At 41.2% G+C, this 22,830-nt stretch overlaps 1 protein-coding gene across 3 annotated transcripts in view; it reads right to left on the bottom strand.

Annotated features, from left to right (window-relative positions):
- Positions 1-22,830, bottom strand: part of NDC1 (NDC1 transmembrane nucleoporin) — a 66,699-nt gene that overhangs the window by 10,394 nt on the left and 33,475 nt on the right. For all 3 annotated transcript variants that reach the window (XM_045370711.2, XM_074006252.1, XM_045370715.3), the window contains 5 exons: positions 20,603-20,848; positions 20,392-20,507; positions 16,933-16,983; positions 12,782-12,845; positions 10,501-10,601 (listed from right to left, as the gene is read on the bottom strand). In XM_045370711.2, coding sequence (XP_045226646.1) covers positions 10,501-10,601; positions 12,782-12,845; positions 16,933-16,983; positions 20,392-20,507; positions 20,603-20,848 — 578 coding nt within the window. The remainder of the gene's footprint in view (positions 1-10,500; positions 10,602-12,781; positions 12,846-16,932; positions 16,984-20,391; positions 20,508-20,602; positions 20,849-22,830) is intronic.

Genomic DNA, 22,830 nt, shown 5'->3' with positions numbered 1-22,830 from the left:
TGAAGGAACACTGGTCATGTGTACTCTTAGCAAAATGAGAGATTTAAGTTCTTATTATAAAATACTGTGGGATGAAGTCTTTCCTGTTGAATGACTTACTAGATAAGCATACCATACCAGATACATTTCCTTTCTCTCCTTAAAAACCTATTGTTCTGTAATCCTTGGGTTTCAGGAAAACATATCTAGAATACATCAACTGAAGGTTCACAGTCTGAAATTCCTCTTTTTTTTTTTTTTTATGAGATGGAGTCTCACTCTGTCATCCTGGCTGGAGTGCAATAACGAATGATCTCAGCGCACTGCAACCTCTGCCTCCCTGGTTCAAGCAATCCTCCCACCTCAGCCTCCCTAGTAGCTAGTATTAGCAGGCATGCGCCACCATGCCCAGCTAATTTACTGCTATTTTTAGTAGAGACGGGGGGTCTCACCATGTTGGCCAGGCTGGTCTCGAACTCCTGACCTCAAGTGATCTGCCCTCCCCGGTTTCCCAAAGTGCTGGGATTACGTGAGCTACTGTGCCCAGTCCCGAAATTCCTCTTATATTTCACCATCATCATTAAAGTCTAGAGCTATGCTGTCCAATATGGCAACCACTAGCCATATGTAGCTATTGAGCACCTGAAATGTGGCAGGTCTGAACTGAGATATGCTACAAAGTGAAAAATAAACACCAGATTTCTAAGAATTAGCATATAAAAATGGATATAAAAGATCTCATTGGTAATTTTATCTTGATTACATGATAAAATGATACTACCTTAAATACTGGTTTAAATAAACTGTACTATTAATGTCACCTGTATTTTGCCAATTTATCTACCAGAAAATACAAGAGTACATAGGTGACTGCATTTTATTTCTATTGGACAGAACTGGTCTAGAGTGCTGCTATCTGTCTCTCTGCATTTGTCTTCCAATGTGTCTCAGTAATTGTTTTATTGGCAATTTTCTTCCCTTTACCATTGTGGACAGAAAATTTAAAAATTATGAATTATCAATTGTATTCAGTGAAAGCTTTAAAAAAGACTACAAAGATGTGTGTCTAGACTTTTTATATAGCTTTTCATGAAAAACCATGCAATACTACATGATTTTATCATTCTTCTGTTTTCATGTTAGTCTTTTTTACAACATAATAACTAATGAGTAATGATAAAATAATTCCTAGGATAATCGACAGCAAATTGTTACAAGATAGTGAAAATGTACAATCACTAGATCTATAATATACCTTAGATTTTAAAAGGGCCCAACAGACCTACATGCATAATTGCAAGAGAATACATTTTGTTGATTTTTTTTTTTTTTTTTTTTTTGCTTTTTTAGACAGGGTCTCACTCTGTTGCCCAGGCTGGAGTGCAGTAGTGCAATCATACCTCACTGTAGTCTCAAACTCAAGCAATCCTCCTGTCTCAGCCTCCTCACTATTAGAGGCTACAGGTGCACACCACAGCACCCAGCTAATTTTTTTGAAACCTTTTATAGAGACAGGATATCGCTTTGTTGACCGAGCTGGTCTTGAACTCCTGGCTTCAAGCAATCCTCCCACCTCAGTCTCTCAAAGTGCTGGGATTACAAATGTGAGCCATCACACCCAACCCTGTTGAATTTTTTAAATAAGTAATTCCTCTCTTTGTTCTGTACAAGACCTCTAAGAAAGAATAAAGGTCCTAAAATAGCAATCTTTATAAGTAGTTAGAAATGCTCAAAAAAGAAATGCAAAAAATCAATTAGGTCCAACACACCCTAATGGTATAAGCATTAAATTAAGAAGGAAAATCTCAGTTTAGAGTAAATGTGTCCTTAACCCCTCTCTTATTCTCACTAATCTCACACTAGCCACATTTGTAACAAAAGATAAGCAGGCCTCAGGTTTAGAGACCTCAGCAAATAAGAGTATCGAGCTAGAATTTAAAATCATTAACTTTTCTCACTTTAATTGCCTTATCCTTAATTCTGATATCAAAAAGCACTGAAAACAAAAAAATTTCTGTAACCTTATTTTTTCTTTGTGAGACAGGGTCTCATTCTGTTGCCCAGGCTGGAGTGTAGTGGTATGATCACAGCTCACTGAGCTTTGACCTCCCAGGCTCAAGTGATCCTCCCCGCTCAGCCCCCAAGTAGCCGAGACTATAGGCTTGTGCACCTCCCCACCTAAATTTTGTTGTTGCTGTTGTTGGAGACAGGATTTCACCATATTGACCAAGGGCTCAAGCAATCCATCAGCCTTGGCCTTCCAAAGTGCTGGGATTACATGTGTGTGCCACCATGCCCAGACAATCTTTTTTTTAAAGTGATGTGATGTTGTAACAAAAGATGTAAATCTTTTGGTGGCAAAGCTGACCTGACCTGGACTCATCTGGCAGTAAAACATGACCTGTGCTGACACAGGCTATTTACAGTCTTCATCCTACTTTACCCCACTTAATCTGAATATTCAGAGAGTTAACCGGAGAAAAGCATTAATGTATCTGATTAAGGGGATTCTACCTCAGATACCAAAAGGAAAGTAATATAGTATATGATATATATACACACACACTATGTCACATTTTTAAAATTAAAAAACATCTGAATTCTGAAATATATGTTAGGGTTTGAGATAAAGGACTATAGACCCATATTCTATTTGTAGCAAGTCAAACTAGTTTTCCTTTACAATGGTCATAAAATTTCCTTTTAAATACATTTATGTTTAAAATAAATGACTTAGCTGGGCGTGGTGGCTCACGCCTGTAATGCCAACACTTTGGGAGGCCAAGGCAGGAGGATCGCTTGAGCCTAGGAGTTGGAGACCAGCTTGGGCAAAAAAGGGAGACCCTATCTCTTTATAATAAAAAAAAAAAAAAAGAATAAATGAATGACTTAAAACACTAAGTAGATACAAGCTCAGGGAAATAAGATATGACTAAATGACAACAGTATGTGATAATATAGTTATGACAAAAATTATGAAGATAATATATGAATGGTTTAAACTGGGTATCTGATACTATGTCTGCTAGATTGCTTGCTAATAGCGTTGACAGCAATACTTTTTCTTAACCTTTCTTTTAATCTGAAAGATCTTCTCTCCTGTATAAGAATTATCGTGTGGCTGGATGCAGTAGCTCACGCCTGTAATCTCAACACTTTAGGAGGCCGAGGCAGGCAGATCGCTTGAGCTCATGAGTTCAAGAGCAGCCTGGGCAACATGGCAAAACCCTGTCTCTACTAAAAGTACAAAAAACTAGTTGGGCATAGTGGTGCATGCCTATGGTCCCAGCTACTTGGGAGGCTGAGGTGGGAGGATCACTTAAGCCCAGCGTGAGAAGTTGCAGTGACCAGTCTGGGTGATAGAGCAAGACTCTGTCACGCAAAAAAAAAAAAAAAAAAAAAAAAAGAGTCATGCAGCATAGGAATAATGACAACAAAGTAATAAGAGCTAACCTTTACTAAGCACCTATTATGGGTCATACATGCCAAGGGCTTTACAGAGATAATCTCATTTATTCTTCACAACCGTATAAGTTAGCTAGCTATCATTATCATCGTTCCCATGTTCCAGATACAAAAACTGATGTTTAGAGATTGCCATATTTATTGGTTCTATACTTTTTGGTTTTGTTTTTACATTTTATGCTTTCTGAAATGAAGATATATGTTCCAACTAATGGCATCTTAGATTCGAAGAAATATAATAAATGTTATTTTCCAACTAGGAAACAGTAGAAGCTGGAATTCAGACACAAGTCAGTCTGACTCCAGATCTCACACTTTGACACATCTGCCATACTGCCATTCTATTGTGAAAAAGGAGGTTAAGAAATGCAAACCTCTGCCAAGCTCTCCCAAAGGTAATCTAAAAGGGTGGCCTGCGAAGGACTTCGGGTTCAAAACCCTAGTTTCCAATTTTGACTCAACCATTTACTAGGTACAATCATGAATAAGTTGTACTCACACAGAAAATAGTTTCTAAAAGAGACTTCAGGATGCAAAATAAGCCTTCTTTTAACCTCACAGGGTTTTACAAAAAAAAATTTTTTAAACAATTTCTTTTGGAATACTATGCAAATGTTAGGTAAAGCAGCATAGGACTTTACAGAAACCAAGAATAGACTCTGACTGGTACAATGTTGGTCAAGGGTATCTGGGCCTTCAAATCCATAGCTCCAGACCTCAAGAATATTCCCTTCTTTCCCCCATTCCTCCTTCCAACCCCTACATTCTCCAGGAGCCATTAATTATCTCACATCTCTCTATCCCCTACTTGCAAGACTAGCTCAGATTCACCTGTCATATGTTCTCTGATCACCCTGTATTTCTTTTTTTCTTTTTTTGAGACAGAGTTTTGTTCTTGTTGCCCAGGCTGAAGAGCAATGGCACAATTGCAGCTCACTGCAACCTCTGCCTCCCAGGTTCAAGCGATTCTCCCACTTCGCCTCCCAAGTAGCTAGGATTATAGGCGTCCACCATCACGCCCGGCTAATTTTTTGTATTTTTAGTAGAGACAGGGTTTCACCATGTTGGCCAGGCTGGTCTCAAACTCCTGACCTCAGGTGATCCACCCGCCTCAGCCTCCCAAAGTCCTGGGATTACAGGCGTGAGCCACCGTGCCCAGCCTCATCCTGCATTTCTCTGCACAGTGGCACTGACTACAACTGTAGTTCTTTGTATGATTATCTGTTTTACATCCTGGAAGCTCCTGGAGGGCAGGAACCCTGTCTTTTTCCATTCTGTATCGTATCACATGCTAACTGCTTGATAATTAAATAGTTACTGGAGGGATGGATCTGTGAATGGCATAAAGGTAAACATCAATATTCCAAGTACATCAAAATTTGACCTTCAAATGATGAGGCAAAAAAATATAATAGATAGGGCTGATCAACTTCATCAGGATGACATCGGCCTTTCCACAGAAACCAAGGCTATCTAAAGAATGTAAAACATATTTTAAAGACGAAAAGGTTCTGGAGATGGATGGTGCTGATGACTGCATAACAATGTGAATATATTCAATGTCATAGAACCATACACTAAAAAATAGATTAAAAATTGTCATTTTTATGTTATGTGTATTTTACTAAGTTTAATTTTTTTTTTTCCTAGAGACAGGGTCTCACTCTGTTGCCCAGCCTGGAGTACAGTCACATAACTCACTGCAGCCTCAAATTCCTGAGCTTACATGATCCTTTAGCCCCAGCCTCCCAAGTAGCTGGAACTATAGGCTAGCATCATCACATCCGGCTAATTTTTAAAGTTTTTTTATAGATACTGTCTCACTATGTTGCCCTGGCTGGTCTTGAATTCCTGACCTCAAGCTATCCTCCTGCCTCATAGCCTCCCAAAACGCTGGGATTACAGGCATGAGCCAACGCATTTAGCCAAAAAATTTTAATTATAAAATATGTCATTTTGGTTCCTAATATTTTGTATGTAAGCACCCTTTTTAAAAACAACAGTAAAATCCTGTGGACTTCCAGAGGTTAATACTTGCTGTCCATCCACTGATAAAGGAAATAACTACCATGAATTCAGCAATGTTTTCAAATGAATTTGTATTTTAATTAACCAAAACAGCATGTAAAAACATCTGAGAAAACAGCTGCAAACATGTTGGAGAAATGGTAATCATTCAAATGAAAGTATGTATGTCCCTTATAATAACTGTGATCTCCAGGATGGTCTGGCCATTGGCAGAAACCACTGAGCTAGCTAGCATTTCCATCACTCTACTCCTTGCCCTCTGAATAGTTTGAAGAGTGAAAGGCTCCCCTTCCCTTTCACATTTTGCCTTTAATGATTCAGTGAAATGGCTGATGTTATTGATACTGAAAAGTAAAACAAAAGGATAGAACAGTTCCACACAATTGTTCCTTAGTAACACCCAGAAGCCAGTAATGTACAACTTGCCTTAAATTACAGAGATACTTAGAACTTACTGTCTTCACTTTGATCCCTTCTAGACCAAAGAACAGAAAGCCAAAAATATATAACAGGGATCATATGAGTCACATCACATTCCTGCCTCTCAAAACAAAAAGATGGTTTGGGAGCATTTTAATCAACCCATTGCATCAGAATTGTCACTAAATTTAAGCCCCAAAACAGAAGCCTTTGTCCACTGAACCAGCAATGACGCAATCCAGCAGCCATCCAACAAGCATTAAATAAGTGCCTGTCATTTGCCAGCTACTATATCAGATGATGGGAATAGAGGTAAGACAAAGTCCCCACCTCTACTCTGGCTAATATGAAGAGGAGACAATAAAAGTCAATAAAGACAATGAAGTATTGAGGGGGGAGTTATAGAGTAGAGTCAGACCAAAGGAGAAAAATATGTTCTAGACAAAAAAGGAAAAAAAGGCAGCATGTGCAGAGTTAGAGTCAAGTTAAGAAAATAAGATATATTTGGTGTGAGGCAGAGACTGAATAGTCTATGGTGGTTATAAGAGCAGAGGACTCATGGGAATAGCAGAGTGGCTGGAATCAGAGCATGAAGTAACTCAGTTGAGAGTCTATAGGGGCAAGAGGATGTAATAATTCAGGACAAAAATGCCAAGATCCTGAAGCAAGGCAGGAGGGATCGGCAAGAGAATGGGTGGATAGTGGAACTGCCACATGGGTGCAGCTCAAGGACATGGGGACAAAGGAGTTGAAGGAATTGGTAATAAAGTGGTTGAAATAATAGACTACAAGGTCCAAACTGGATACAGAAAGGCATATACGTAGTCAGGAGGGAGCTGAAAGACAAAGAACATGGGGAAAAGGAACTGGAAATCCTGGTAGGATCAAAGAAACTGTACCGAAGCAGCAAGGACATGAAAGGGCTGCACCTGGAACAAGGGCTCTTACACTGGGTCCATAGACCTAAGGGAAAAATTCCAGGGGTACAAACTTGAATTACACATTTATCTTTACTAAGATCTAATTAAAATCCAGCATTTCCTTCAACTATGAATGTAAGCAACAAATCGTAGTAGCATTAGCAGTTCCTGTGACTTTGTCACCAACAGAAATCACCAATATCTCCGTATCTCAATACAATTGTTACAGTTATCCTGAAATACCATTCATGTTATCCCTACCTCAAAATAAGTTACTGGACTCACTGACAGATCTTGTTATGTAATGCAATAATTAAAAACCACATATTACTGTATCATAAATTTAACATCTTGATAATTATATTTCAATATAACTGATTTTCTTTCTAATCCTAAGCACTTTATGCATTTAAGAACATGATTCTGAGAAGTTGTTCATGGGCTTCAACAGACTGCCAAAGGAATCCTTGGAACAAAAACATTTAAGGACTCTAGCTTACAGGGTAGAATCCTGGAGTTTCAAGCTCTGGCGGTGGAGTATTCAGAGGATAATTGGGCCTAGGTGATAGTTGTGGGTTGAGAGGGTATACAAATGGGTAGCGAAGAGGAGGAAGTCAAAGAATTGTGCAGACAGGGTGTCGGGCAGATTACCCACACAGACTCTGAATTACTCATTACAATCAACCTCAGGATGTAGAGTGGAAAAAAAAAAAAAAGAAGACTGTGAGGCAGTTTGCAAAATCTGATGATGGCAGAGCATGACCAAAAGGTTGACCATGATGTGGCTTAAGGGAAAATAGACATTATAAGCCCACATAAGGAGGAGTTTTATACTGAGAAGCTAAGTATCAGGTCACTGGTCCTGTTCTCTTTGTTCTATCTTTTCTCAACATCCAAAAATATGCTGCTTTGCCTTGTTCTACTCTGCCCCTCCAAAGTATCCTCCAAAGTATTCTCCATTCCAACTCCCATTTCTAAGTAAACAGGGCCTGCTATGACTTAAATTTGTCACTCAAAAAGGATGTGCTAGAAACTTAATCCCCAATGCACCAGAGTTGAGAGGTGGGGCCTAATGGGAGGTGTTTAGGTCAGGAGGACTCCACTCTCAAGAATGAGTTAATGCAGATTATAGAGACCATCCTGGCTAACACAGTGAAACCTTGTTTCTACTAAAAAAACAAAAATTAGCTGGGCATAGTGGCGGGTGCCTGTAGTCCCAGCTACTGGGGAGGTTGAGGCAGGAGAATGGTGTGATCCCAGGAGGCGGAGCTTGCAGTGAGCCGAGATTGCACCACTGCACTCCAGCCTGGACGACACAGCAAGACTCCGTCTCAAAAAAAAAAAAGAAAAAAAGAAAAAAATACATAAATCAGTTGGGCATAGTGGCATGCACCTGTACTCGCAGCTACTCAGGAGGCTGAGGCAGGAGAATCACTTGAACCCGGGATACGGTGGTGGAAGTGAGCTGAGATCACACCACTGCACTCCAGCCTGGGCAACAGAGCAGAGACTCTGTCTCAACAAAAAAAAAAGCGGGGAAGGGATGTGGATCTGTAGCTTCTTCCCAGGTCTACTGCACTGCTAATGCCCTGCAATCAGACTGGGCTCTACTCCCAGCTCTGCCACCTAGGAGATTGTGTGTGAGATCTGAGGTAAGTTTGCTGCACTACTAAGCCTCCCTCATCTATTAAAAAAAGGGCGAAAACACTTCCACCTTGCTGACTTCACAAGATAGTTATAAAGATCAAATAATAATGATATCAAATTACTCTCTAGACTATAAGCACTGTACCATTATTGTTATTTTAACTATACTGAGAGAGTGAAAAAAAATAATGTTATGAGCATCAAAGATATGCCCAAATCATGGTCATCCTATTGTGCAGTCAGAAAAACCAAATACTCGAAGCTGCAGGGAATTACTAGGAAACTATTTATTTACAGAAAGGTACTTGGGAAAGAGTACAAATAATAAAACTATCCATGTAGACACACACATCTCAAGTAACACACATGAGAAAGTACTCACAAAAAGTGCTCAAAGCAAAAAAATCACTGGTTTTGATGGGTAAGATTTTCTAATAGGTAAAATGAATTGAGTTTTAAAGAAAGAAATGGAGAAGCATATTTTCTCTTCGTTATCTTTTATTTTTTTGAGACAGGGTCTCACTCTGTCACCCAGGCTGGAGTGCAATGGTGTAATTTTGGCTCATTGCAACCTCTACCTCCTGGGTTCAAGAGATTCTCCCCCGTCAGCCTCGTAAGTAGCTGAGACTACAGGTGCACACCACCACACTCTGCGAATTTTTAAAAAATTTTTTGTAGAGACAGAGTTTCATCATGTTGCCCAAGCTTCTCTTCATATCTTAAATGGTTTCCCAAGACCAAAAGATGCACCAGTTTTATCATTTTATCATTTAAGCCTAGTTCAATTCCACTTCCTCCAGAAGGCCTACTATATCCACCAGATGCTTTTTTTTTTTTTGTGAGACAAGGTCTCGCTTTGTGGTCCAGGCTGGAGTGCCGTGGCACGATCTCCACTCGCTATAACCTCCGCCTCCTGAGTTCAAGCAATTCTCCTGCCTCAGCCTCTCGAGTAGCTGGGACTACAGGCTCACACCACTGTGCCTAGCTAATTTTTCTATTTTTTTTTTGTAGAGATAGGGTTTCACCTTGTTGCCCAGACTGGTCTTGAACTCCTGAGCTCAGGTGATCTGCCCATCTTAGCCTCCCCAAGTGTTGGGATTATAGGTACAAGCCACTGCACCTGGCCTCCAGATGCTATCTCTACATGCCTCTAGCACTTAGTGTTTACAGCTGTCATGTGACATAAGGTGACATAAAAAGTACCAAGCAACATGAAGTTAGAAAAAGAAGCCTGCTGCAAAGCAGAAAGCATGTGTTTTATTTTTTGCCCTTCTTTAAGTCTAGGACCAAGAAAACCTATTAGTTAAAACTAGCCATCAAGCCTGGTGATAGGCATCTATTGGCCTCAGCTCTTGAGCCTCAACCCAAAAGGGCACTTTATCTGCATGGGTCATTTAATTACAGGTCACTTTCGGTAGCTACAAATTGTGTAAGGATTCACTTTTGTCAGTGAACAGAAGTCTAGTATTTTAAACAATGTGTTTAATACCAGGGGCATACCCTACAGGTTTAGTATACTTTCTTTTTCTGTTTCTGTAAAATGTTATAAGCAGATTAAAAGTTTTCTCTTCCTAAACTTTTAGTTTTGTTTTTTAAAATAGAGACAGGGTCTCGCTCTGTTACCTAGGCTGCAGTGCAGTGGTGGAATGGTAGCTCACTATAGCCTCAAACTCCTGGCTCCAATGATTCTCTCATCTCGGGCTCCTGAGTAGCTGGGACTACATGCATACACCACTATGGCTAGCTAATTTTTTATTTTTTGTAAAAACCGAGTCTTGCCATGTTGCTTAGGCTGATCTCAAACTCTCAACCTCAAGTGACCCTCCAGCCTCAGCCTCCCAAAGCACTAGGATTACAAGCATGAGCCACACCGGCCTCTTTTCTGTCTTTTAGATTGTAATTTCCTGAGGGCGAAAAAGTACATTATTTTAACTTCCAACATGTTCTGTCACTCGATAAATGTGATATATAGGAAACAAGCAAAGCAGTGGGTGGGAGGGGAAGATGACTTCTACCCCCTCCCAACCCACAGATTGCTTACCTCTTGCAGCGTCAACAAAGTATTAAGGATAGCTGGTAGTGTAGTCTGGACAACTCCAAATCTATCCTCTGTAAATGATGCTGCTACTAAGTGCGACAGACCTCAAGGGAAAAAAGAAAAAAAGGTTAAAAGTGAATCAAAATTAGGCAAAACTATTTGAAATACATCTATTTTAGAAAGGATTAATATTCTGAATATAAAAAGAAATAAAGGCTGGGCATGGTGCCTCACACCTGTAATCCTAACACTCTGGGAGGCTGAGGTGGGCAGATCGCTGAAACCAAGGAGTTCGAGACAAGCCTGGGCAACATGGTAAAACCCCTTCTCTACAAAAAATACAAAATTAGCCAGGTGTGGCACCACAAACCTATAGTCCCAGCTACTCGGGAGGCTGAGGTGGGAGGATTACTTGAGCCCAGGAGGCAGAGGTCGAAGTTAGCAAAGATCACACCACTGCACTCCAGCCTGGGCAACAGAGTGGCACTGTCTCGAAAATAAAAAGTAAAAATAAATAAAAAATAAATAAATAAATAAACAGAGGAGCAATTCAATAGAAAAATGGGCAAAAAAATCGGAATAGGCACTGAAAAAAGTACTCAACTGCATTAGTTATGAATAAAATAACAGTCTCTGGCTTTACATTCTATTAGGAAGAAAATTTTAAAAATAATATAGTGTTGGGTAATGATATGTGCCAGGAAAAAAAAAAAAACCATGTGGTAAGGGCATACAGCTTGTGAGGACGATACTTTTCAGAGAATGGTCAGCAAAGGCCTCTGAGCATCATTTAAGCACTGAGAAGGTTGTATCTATATGATGAAAAGAAACAGCTCTTTAACAACTAAGTTTTCATAATTAACATAAGTTAACATAAGTTAAAAACAATCTATCTGTTGCACTTTTTTGAAGTAGAGAAAGATACAAAAGAATCCAGGCTCGACAGCCTGGGCAACATAGCAAGACCCTGTCTCTTTAGCTGGGTGTGGTGGCATGCACCTGTAGTCCAAACTACTCAGGAGGCTGAGGGAGGAGGACTGCATGAGCCCAGGAGTTCAAGGTTGCAGTGAGCTATGATCATGCCATTGAACTCCATCTTGGGAGACACAGCAAGGCTCCATCTCTTAAAATAAACAAACAAAAAGACTAAGTGTGGTGGCTCACACCTGTAATCTCAGCACTTTGGGAGGTCAAGGCAGGAAGATGACTTGAGCCCAGGAGTTCGAGGCCAGACTGGATAATCTCATCTCTATAAAAAAAAAAATTTTTTTTTTTTTTTTTTTTGAGAAGGAGTTGCGCTCTGTTACCCAGGCTAGAGTGCAGTGGCATGATACCGACTCACTGCAGCCTCCACCTCCCAGGTTCAAGTGATTCTCCAGCCTCAGCCTCCCAACTAGCTGGGATTACAGGCACATGCCAGCATGCCTGGCTAATTTTTGTGTTGTTAGTAGGGAAGGGGTTTCACCATGCTGGCCACGCTGGTCTCGAACTTCTGACCTCAGGTGATCCGCCTGCCTCGGCCTCTCCAAAGTGCTGGGATTACAGGCGTGAGACACTGCAACTGGTCCAAATTTTTTTTTTTTTTTTTTGAGACGAAGTCTTGCTCTGTTGCCCAGGCTGGAGTGCAGTGGCCGATCTCAGCTCACTGCAAGCTCCGCCTCCCAGGTTTACGCCATTCTCCTGCCTCAGCCTCCCGAGTAGCTGGGACTACAGGCGCCCGCCACCTTGCCCGGCTAGTTTTTTGTATTTTTTAGTAGAGACGGGGGTTTCACCGTGTTAGCCAGGATGGTCTCGATCTCCTGACCTCGTGATCCACCCGTCTCAGCCTCCCAAAGTGCTGGGATTACAGGCTTCAGCCACTGCGCCCGGCCCAAAAAATTTTTTTAAAACAAAAATTAACAGGGTGTGGTGGTGTGCAACCGTGGCCCCAGCTACTCAGGAGGCTGAGGTGGATTGCTTGAGCCCAGGAGGTCGAGGATACAGTGAGCCGTGTTCATACCACTACACTTGAGCCTGGACCAGAGCAAAACTCTGTCTCAAAAAAAAAAAAAAAGAACCCAGGCTCAGTTTCTCTGCTTACATACAAGAAAAAATTGTGCCCAAATCGAAGTACGCCTAAATATATTTTTCAAAATGATCTAAATAAAACAAAGATATAAAAACGAATCTGTACATTCAAAGACTGAGATCAAGGACCAGAACTGACCTTTCATCTTTCATGGATGATACTTCAATATTTAACTGACAGTTAAAATCACAGTTACAGTTCACAGCCAATGCTTACCTTCTAATGCCCAAATATGCATTTGGGCATCTGAAAAAACAGCCTGAATGGAGGCCTCTGGGTGCTACAAATAAAAACAAAAACATTTAAGTGAGTTCCCCTGAAAACTCCATTGTTTCCTTTAATTAAATATGTAGACTATAAAATAAAAAATTCACAGCTGCCTCTCAATAATTAAAATTTAAAATAAATTATTTTATATTTAACTTGGTGATTACTCATTTAATACAACAAAGCATTCTACCATCAACTCATTGTGTGGCTCTTGCCAAGTCTCTAAATCTCTGTGCCTCAGTTTCTAATTTAAAGTTACATATACTCAAACCACCTCGGAGGATTAGTACAAAGATCACTTAAGTGAATGGTTACAGAAACTCTTTTTAAAAAATTTGGCTGGGGCCGGGCACGGTGGCTCAGGCCTGTAATCCCAGAACTTTGGGAGGCCAAGGCAGGTGGATCACGAGGTCAGGAGTTCGAGACCAGCCTGGCCAACACAGTGAAACCCCCGTCTCTACTAAAAATACAAAAAATTAGCTGGGCATGATGGCAGGCGCCAGTAATCCCACCTACTCAGGAGGCTGAGGCAGGAGAATCGCTTGAACCCGGGAGGTGGAGGCTGCAGTGAGCTGAGATTGTGCCATTGCACTCTAGCCTGGGCAACAAGAGTGAAATTCCATCTCAAAAAAAAAAAAGAAAAAGAAAAAGAAAAAAACTTAGCTGGGTGCAGTGGCTCATGCCTGTAATCCTAGCACTTTGGAAGGCCAAGGTGGGTAGATCATTTGAGGTCAGGAGTTTGAGACCAGCCTGGCCAACATGCTGAAACCCCATCTCTACTAAAAATACAAAAATTAGCTGGGTTTGCTGGCATGCGTCTGTAGTCCCAGCTATTTGGGAGGCTGAGGCAGAAGAATTGCTCGAATCCAGATGGTTGAGATTGCAGCGAGCCAAGATCACACCCGTGCATTCCAGCCTGGGATGGCCGGACGTGGTGGCTCATGCATGTAATCACAGCATTTTGGGAAGCCGAGGTGGGTGGATCACCTGAGTCAGGAGTTCGAGACCAGCCTGGCCAACACGGTGAAACCCTGTCTCTACTAAAAATACAAAAATTAGCTGGGCGTGGTGGCACATGCCTGTAGTCCCAGCTACTTGGGAGGCTGAGGCAAGAGAATCGCTTGAATCTGGGAAGCGGCAGTTGTAGTGAGCTGAGATCATGCCATTGCACTCCAGCCTAGGCGACAAGAGCGAAACTCCATCTCAAAATAAATAAATAAATAAATAAATAAATAAATAATAAAAATTAAAAAATTGGTCAGGCGCAGTGGCTCACGTCAGTAATCCCAGCACTTTGGGAGGCCAAGGAGGGCCAATAACCTGAGGTCAGGAGTTTGAGACCAGCCTGGCCAACGTGGTAAAACTCCATCTCTACTAAAAATACAAAAAATTAGCCCACATGGTGGCGCATGCCTGTAGTCCCAGACACTTGGGAGGCTGCAGTGGGAGAATTGCTTGAATCCAGGAGGCAAAGGTTGTAGTGAGTCAAGATCGCGCTACTGCACTCCAGCCTGGGCGACAGAACAAGACTTCACCTCAAAAAAAAAAAAAAAAACCAAAATAAAGACAACAACAAAACTGCCTACTTGTTATCGCTCTTAAATTGTCTACCTTCAACCCCACTCAAAGAAAAACCACCTAACCTTCGTTTAAAAAATGTTTTTATTTGTACAAATTATGGAGTACATGTGAAATTTCGTTACATATATATAATGCTTGACGATCAAGTCACGGCATTTTGGGTATCCATCACCTGAGTATAATACGTTTTTGTGAACTGTAATCATCCTACTCTGGTATCAAACACTGGATTTATTCCTTCTATCTATCTGTGTATTTATACCTTTTAACCTACTTCTCTCCACCCTCCTCCTACCCTCTCTACCCATCCTTCCCAGTCTCTGTTATCTTTCCATTCTACTCCCATGTCATCAAATTTTTTAGCTTCCATATGTAAGAACATGCAATATTTATCTTTCTGTGCCTGACTTATTTCACTTAAGATTATGATGTCCAGCCAGGCGCAGTGGTTCACACCTTTAATCCCAGCACTTCGGGAGGCCGAGGCAGGAGGATCATGATGGCAGAAGATCGAGACCATCCTGGCTAACATGGTGAAACCCCATCTCTACTAAAAATACAAAACATTAGCCAGGGGTGGTGGCGGACACCTGTAGTCCCAGCTACTTGGGAGGCTGAGGCAGGAGAATGGAGTGAACTCAGGAGGCGGAGCTTGCAGTGAGCCAAGATCGTGCCACTGCACTCCAGCCTGGGCGACACAGCAAGACTCCATCTCAAAAAAAAAAAAAAAAAAAGATTATGATGTCCAATTCTATCCATGTTGCTGCAAATGACATGATTTCACGCTGCCTAACCTTCTTTAACATACCACCATGGAATAGGGTGGAACAATTTGTCCATTTTAACAAATGCTGTCTTTGGTTATTTACCCAATGAAGCCTATTAAGTACCATATAACAAGCCTATTAAGTTACATTTTTTAACATCAAATAGCAGCACTGTCTATAATTTATCATATAATAGATCCACTTGCAAAACTGTGATCAAAATTAGCCTTTCACTTTCAAGAAAACAGGAGATCTTGGTCACCATGTGGTCTGCCACTTACTGTCTCTGTGCCTTAGGCTAGCTACCTGACTCCTCTGAGCCCACCATCACACCTGGCTACTTTTTATCTGTAAAATGAATACATATCTTTTTTTTTTTTTTTTTGAGACGAAGTCTTGCTCTGTTGCCCGGGCTGGAGTGCAGTGGCCGCATCTCAGCTCACTGCAAGCTCCGCCTCCCAGGTTTACGCCATTCTCCTGCCTCAGCCTCCCGTGTAGCTGGGACTATAGGCACCCGCCACCTTGCCCAGCTAGTTTTTTGTATTTTTTATTGGAGACGGGGTTTCACCGTGTTAGCCAGCATGGTCTCGATCTCCTGACCTCGCGATCCGCCCATCTCGGCCTCCCAAAGTGCTGGGATTACAGGCTTGAGCCACCGTGCCCGGCATGAATACATATCTCACAGGAATGCTGTTAGAATTAAATGAGGGAACTGAAGCAAAAACAGAGTATGGCACACATAAGACACTCACGGTGAGTTATTTTCCCCTTCTTTTAAAATCAAGCACTGAAGTAAAACTTCAGACAAACTCTCTTCCTTTTGGTGGAAGACAAGACACCTTCCTCTAATGGGTAGCCCAGAGTGGATTATTTTTTGGTAAAGGTTAATGGCTAGTTGGGTGGATCGTCCCTTCCACCATAGTGGAAAAGCAGTTTCAAGCCCCTGAAATGACTGTGTTATGTGTTATCTATACTCTATCAGGGTTGCTTAGACCTCTTTTTCCACCAGAGTATGACTCCCAAATAATAAATATAACAGATGCCAATATAAACTTTCACTTGAAGGTATTAATGGAGTAAGTGTGACATTAGATAATACTGCAATATCTGCAGAAAGAGAGGCTAGATTTTAAAAACTAAAAAAAAAAATTCTTTCTCCTACATAAGGGCAAAGGTTTTGCACATCAAACGATTAAAGACACAATAGCCACAGCCAGCAAAAACAGGAATGAATCTTTAGCTTCTACAACTAAGATTTTCTCTCCTGTGGCAGCTGGAACAGCGGATACACAAGTTGGGGAGTCATTTCATGTGTGGTCTGAATTATAACTTTTTATTCATCATAAATTTAACACCTGTGATATCATCATCTCTCTTTTGAACACCAAACTGGTCACAAAGATGCTTGTAGGACATGAGTCAAGAAGCACCAGATAGTCACACAAATTTGTTCACTTTGTGAAGATCCAGACAGCAGGAAGGGGTCCATGTTGCCTATCAACACAAAGCTGCCAGCAGCCAAGAGACTGGAGAGGCAACTAGACAGTCAAGCTTCGGAAGCCACTGAAGTGAGATGTGTGTCTAGGGCAACTATTGTTAAAACGGAGGTTCAGTGAAGCACTATGCAAAGCTGCCTGGCTTGATAGGATTAAGCTATAAAATATTTACAAGTCAGATCCTATCTGCTACTTTATTTCATATTTCATTTCCTCCCTCCCCATTCCCAACGCTATAACCACATATTCTTACCTTACTGAAAAAATACATTATCAGCACCCGTTTTGACAAGAAATTCTTAACCTGAGTTGGAAAAAAGGAAGAATTAACACATTTACCTTTTAAATTCTATTCTAATATAACACATTTCCTAGTTCTTCCAGACACTAACTTAAATAAAAAAAATGAAACACTTCACATCTTGTGGGCAAAGAATACTTAGATACGCCATGTAACTAAATACCTTTGTACTATAAATTAGATAACCAAGATGAGCCAACTAACCTAAACTGTATTCCCATGTATACACATTTAACCCCCAAATTAAAGGCCTGACATTTAAAAAAAAAAAAAAATTCTAAGTGATTTTGGTGAAATTTTTTTCTTTTTTTTTTATTTCAGAAACAGGGTCTCGCTTTGTCACCCAGGCTGGAGTGCAGTTATATGATCACAGCTTACTGCCACCTCAAATTCCTGGGCTCAACAGATTGTCCCACCTCAGCCTCCTGGGTAGCTGGGACTACAGGCATACCACCATGCCTAGTTAATTTTTAAATGTTTTTGTACAGACAGGGTCTCACCATCTTGCCCAGGCTGGTCTCAAACTCCTGGGCTCAAGCAGTCCTCTCACCTCAGCCTCCCAAAGTGCTAGGATTACAGACTGGAGATATTTTTCAGGGCCATATTATTTCTCAATTCTCTATAACTGTCCTGCCCTTTAACCTCTTAATACCCCAAAAAAGAGAATCTTTCTCTCACAGGGAAAAAAAAATCTTGTTTTTTGAGACAGGGTCTCACTCTATCACCCAGGCTGGAGTGCAGTGGCATATTCATAGCTCACTGCAACCTCTGCTTTCTGGGCTCAGGTGATTCTCCTACCTTAGCCTCCCAAGTAGCTAGGACTACAGGAATGCACCACCACGCCCAGCTAATTTTTGTAGTTTTAGTAGAGATGGAGTTTTGCCATGTTGCCCATGCTGGTCTCAAATTCCCGGGCTCAAGCAATGCTCCCACTTTGGCATCGCAAAGTGCTGAGATTACAGGAAAAAAAATATCTTAAGACACAAAGTAGTTTTCTACTAGTTGACAATCCCGGGGGAAAAAATGTTCTTAGTATCAGCTAAAAGCTAACCGAACTAACTTAAAAGTGAATCTGCTCCTACCATACTCTCACCCAAAGCTGCATGACTAGTCAGAAGGCTGCAGTAAGCAGCACATGTCTGGTTGGGTAAAAGTGACACGGCAGTACTAATGGCATATAAAGCCACATGGGATACTGAAGTTTATAAAATGCCTTTAACCATTAATTCCCTATTAATAAAGTCATTCCATCAGCAAACATGTTATAATTTCTCCCGACTGGGCATGGTGGCTCGCCCCTGTAATTCCAACACTTTATGAGGCTCGGGCAGGATGACTGCTTGAGGCCAAGAGTTTGAGATCAGCCTGGGCAACATAGCAAGACTGTGTCTCTACAAAAAACAAAAATTTAAAAAATTAGCCAGGCATGGTGGCATGCACCTGTAGTCCCAGCTACTCAGGAGGCTGAGGTGGGAAGATCACTTGAGCCCGGGAGTTCAAGGCTGCAGTGTAGCCATGACCATACCACTGCACTCCAGCCTGAGCAACAGACAGACCAAGAACCCATCTCAAAATTTTTAAAAAGTTCCTTGACCCGTCAATTCCTCACAGCTATTGCCCCATTTTTCTGCTCCACTTACAACAAACTCCTTGAAAAATGTGGCTTTTCTTGTGGTCTCCAATTCATCTACCAATCTCTCCTGAACTCATGCATTTTGGCTTTTGTCCGCACTACTCCAGCCAACAGCTCTTGTCAAGGACTCAGTGACCTCTACATTTCTAGCTCAACAGTTAATTCTTAGCTCCCGCCCAGGCTACCCATCAGCAGCATCTGATACTTCCACCTCCTCCTCCTTGAAACTCTTTCTTTCCTTGGTTTTCTACCCACCTCAGAGGCTGCTCCTCAGTCTCCATGCTATTCTTCATCTCCCAGACCTTTAGTCATTGGAGGGCCCCTTTCTTCGATATCTTTTCTTCTGTATTTCATTCAAGAGTTTGCATCGAGTCTCATGGCTTTGAATACTATCTATACTCTAAAAACTTCCAAAGTTACATTTCTAGTCCACAACTTTCCCCTACACTACTGCTATATGCCTAATTTCTTACTCGGTATTTTCACCTGGTTGTCTCATAGGTATCTCAAAATTGGCATCTCCAAAATCAAACTCCTGATTTCCCTCCCCTCACCTCTATCAAATTTCCTTCTCCAGAAACATCAGTAAATTCCAACTCAATAAATTGCAACTATATTATTCCAGATCTTCAGGCCAAAATCTTTAACAGTTAACACTATTTCTAGTATACACCACAACCAAACCATAAGCTAATCCTATTCCATCTACTTTAAAATACATACCTAGACCTTGACCACATCTTACAGCCCCCACCACAACCACTCTGCTCACAGATACCACCATCTCCCACTAGATTACTGCAACAGCCTTAACTGGGCTTCCACACCTACCTTGCAAGAGTTTAGTGCCAACACAGCCCCTAGAGTAGCACTTTCAAAATGTAAGTTACATCATATCATTCTTGTGGGCAAGACCACACAGTGGCTTTCCATCCCACTCAGAGATGAAGCCAGTCTTTACTACAGCCGATGGACCCAGTGAGCCCTGGGTGTCTGTTACATTTCTGATCTTATCACCCACTTACCACTCTCCTCTCACTTACTCTGCTCCAGCCACACTGGTATCCACATTGTTCTTCACACAAGCCAAGTCCATTCCCATCTCAGATCCATTGGGCTGCTCCCTGCTCTCCCTTCAGGTCTCTGATCAATCATTGCCTTATCAGTGAGACTTCCCCTTATCACTCCACATAAAATGATACCCACTCCCCTAGGAACTCTCTGTCTTCCTTGCTCTATTTTTCTAGATAAGACTTAAGACATTTCAAATGTCTTCCTTCTTATGCATATTTTCCATATCTTGAATATGACCTATTGAGATGCATCTTACAGTCAATAATAGCATGTCATGGTTTAAGGTATCATTTTTTTCTTAATAGTACATAAGTCTTACAATTAATGATATTTTATATTTCAGAGAAACAGAATATAATACATTTGCTTACTCACTGATTTCCCCTCACTCGAATGTAAATATTACGTGGGCAAGGACTCTGTTTTGTTTGCTTTTTTCCCAGTGCCTAAAAGCATACCTTGGATATATAAAGAACTCAAATATTTCTTACATGAAATAATTCACAGATTATCAGGTTAAGCCATATGAAATTACAATGTGTATAGCTCAAACCAGTCAAATATTGGCTGTTTCATTTGAGTCAACTTAATACATGAAGCATCAAGAGAAAAACCCTTATTATTCCTGATGACTTACATATGTGAGATCCCTAACGTTCTCAATTTTACATGCAAATATACATCCTATAACCATATCATCCTACCTGTTCACGTTTATTCTGAATCCATGAATAAATCACACTGGGCTGTCTCGTTGTCTTACCCTCAGCACTAATAGAGGTAGATGGAGAAGGATTAGAAAATTCAGTCATTTGCTGATCTATTTTTAAAAAAGAAAAGGCAAGATAAGAACTTAGGCTGTCTGATACTCTGCAACTATGACATTTAAAATCTTAGAAAATATATAATTCTCACCAGAAGCTGATGTCCATAATCTTGGCCCCCTTCTTATTAGCTGAGGACTTTGTGGTGACCCATAGCAAGTGTTTACATCAAAAATTCCAGCCATCCGATTCATTACACTAGAGCCAAATGGGGTCCCAAGGGGACTCACAACATCAGGTGTAGACAATTTTGAAGAAAACAGTGATGTTTTAACTAATGGTGGCACTGAAGGCCGAAGCATCTGGCTAGATTTTGGTGTCTGAAAAGTAGTTTCTTCTGTAAAAGAACAGATCCAGTGCTGAAGAGGCAATCTGATCCAAGCGGGCTAGAAGCAATGCTTTCAAATTTTACACATACCAAATTTTTGTTTAATGCATTTACCCAAAGCTCAGTAGATTGTTTCCATTTAGGATTACAGTCTCAAGATTCAGATTTTACTACTGCAATTCAAGCTCCACTCAAAGAGCTTTATACATCTTCTTCTGTCAGACTGATATAGTCTCTCTTGTTTTTTTTTCCCCCTCCATGAATATCTTCATCTTCAAGGTCAGTTTATCTAACTTTAAGCAATTTTGAATGAACTCATCAATTCACATTTTATTTCTAATTGGCAACTTTAATTACTGCATTAGAATCCATCCAGTTTTACTGCATTACTATTTTAAGTATTACTTGACTGAACAAACAAATCTATATTGTGAACATATACAGGAAAAAAATATTAACCTTACCCCATTTTCTCCAAAGTTTTTTCCTTTCCTTTCCTTTTTCTTTTTCTTTTCTTTTATTTGAGTCAGGATCTTGCTCTGTAGCCCAGACGCAGTGCAGTGGTGTAATCTCGGCTCACTGCAGCCTCAAATTCCAGGGCTCCAGCGATCCTCCCACCTCAGCTTCCTGAGTAGCTAGGACTACAGGCACACGCTGCCATGCCTGGCTAATTTTTTAACTTTTTGTAGAGACAGTTTCGCCATGTTTCCCAGGTTGGTCTTGAACTCCTAGGCTCAAGGAATCCTCCTGCACTGGCCTCCCAAAATGCTAGAATTACAGGCATGAGCCACCACACCTGGCCTGAAAGTTCTTTCAAGTTAACAAAAGTCACACCAAAGGCTAATTTGCCCAGAATATCTATAAATCTGATCTGTAAACAACTTTTTCAAAAGTCATCTTATGATTCTCCAATTTAGTAATAGAGTCTGTTATACAAAAACAAAGGAACTTTTCTTGCCACTCCAGCACAAACCACAAAAACAAATACACTGCATTAGGATTCCGATTCCATCTTTTTTTTTTTTTTTGAGATGGAGTCTCACTCTATGGCCAGGCTGGAGTGCTGTGGGTGGCACAATCTTGGCTCACTGCAACTTCCGACTCCCTGGTTCAAGTGAATCTCCTGCCTCAGCCTCCCAAGTAGCTGGGAATACAGGCACGCACAACCATGTCCAGCTAATTTTTGTATTTTTTAGTAGAGACGGGGTCTCACCATGTTGGCCAGGATGGTTTTGACCTCCTGACCTCATGACCTGCCCGCCTCAGCCTCCCAAAGTGCTGAGATTACAGATGTGAGCCACCTTGCCCAGCTGGATTCCATCTTAATAAAACCACCATAAGAAATATAAGAAATTAAACATCCCAAATACCAAATTTTCGTTATACGACTTTTCTCTTTTTTTTATTTTTCTTAAGAAGGAGTCTCATTCTGTTGCCCAGGCTGGAGTGCAGTGGCATGATCTCGGCTCACTGCAACCTACACCTCCCGGGTTCAAGTGATTCTCCTGCCTCAGCCTCCTGAGTTGCTGGGACTATAAGTGTGCAACACCACAGCCAGCTAATTTTTATATTTTTAGTAGAGACGGTGTTTCGCCATATTGGCCAGGTTGGTCTCAAACTCCTGACCTCAAGTGATCTGCCTGCTTCGGCCTCCTGAAGTGCTGGCTGGAATTAACAGGCGTAAGCCACCACAACTAGCCCATTATATGACTTTTTAGAAGTTAATGGAAATTAGAAATCTTTGAAAAATCAATTTAAAAATAAGACTGGGGCCGGGCGCGGTGGCTCAAGCCTGTAATCCCAGCACTTTGGGAGGCCGAGATGGGCGGATCACGAGGTCAGGAGATCGAGACCATCCTGGCTAACATGGTGAAACCCCATCTCTATTAAAAAAAATACAAAAAAACTAGCTGGGCGAGGTGGTGGTTGCCTGTAGTCCCAGCTACTCGGGAGGCTGAGGCAGGAGAATGGCGTAAACCCGGGAGGCGGAG

Source organism: Macaca fascicularis, chromosome 1 (genome assembly GCF_037993035.2).
Source record: "Macaca fascicularis isolate 582-1 chromosome 1, T2T-MFA8v1.1".
NCBI lineage: Eukaryota > Metazoa > Chordata > Mammalia > Primates > Cercopithecidae > Macaca > Macaca fascicularis.
Note: the sequence above shows the minus strand (reverse complement) of the source record. Positions and strands in the feature narration are given on the sequence as shown.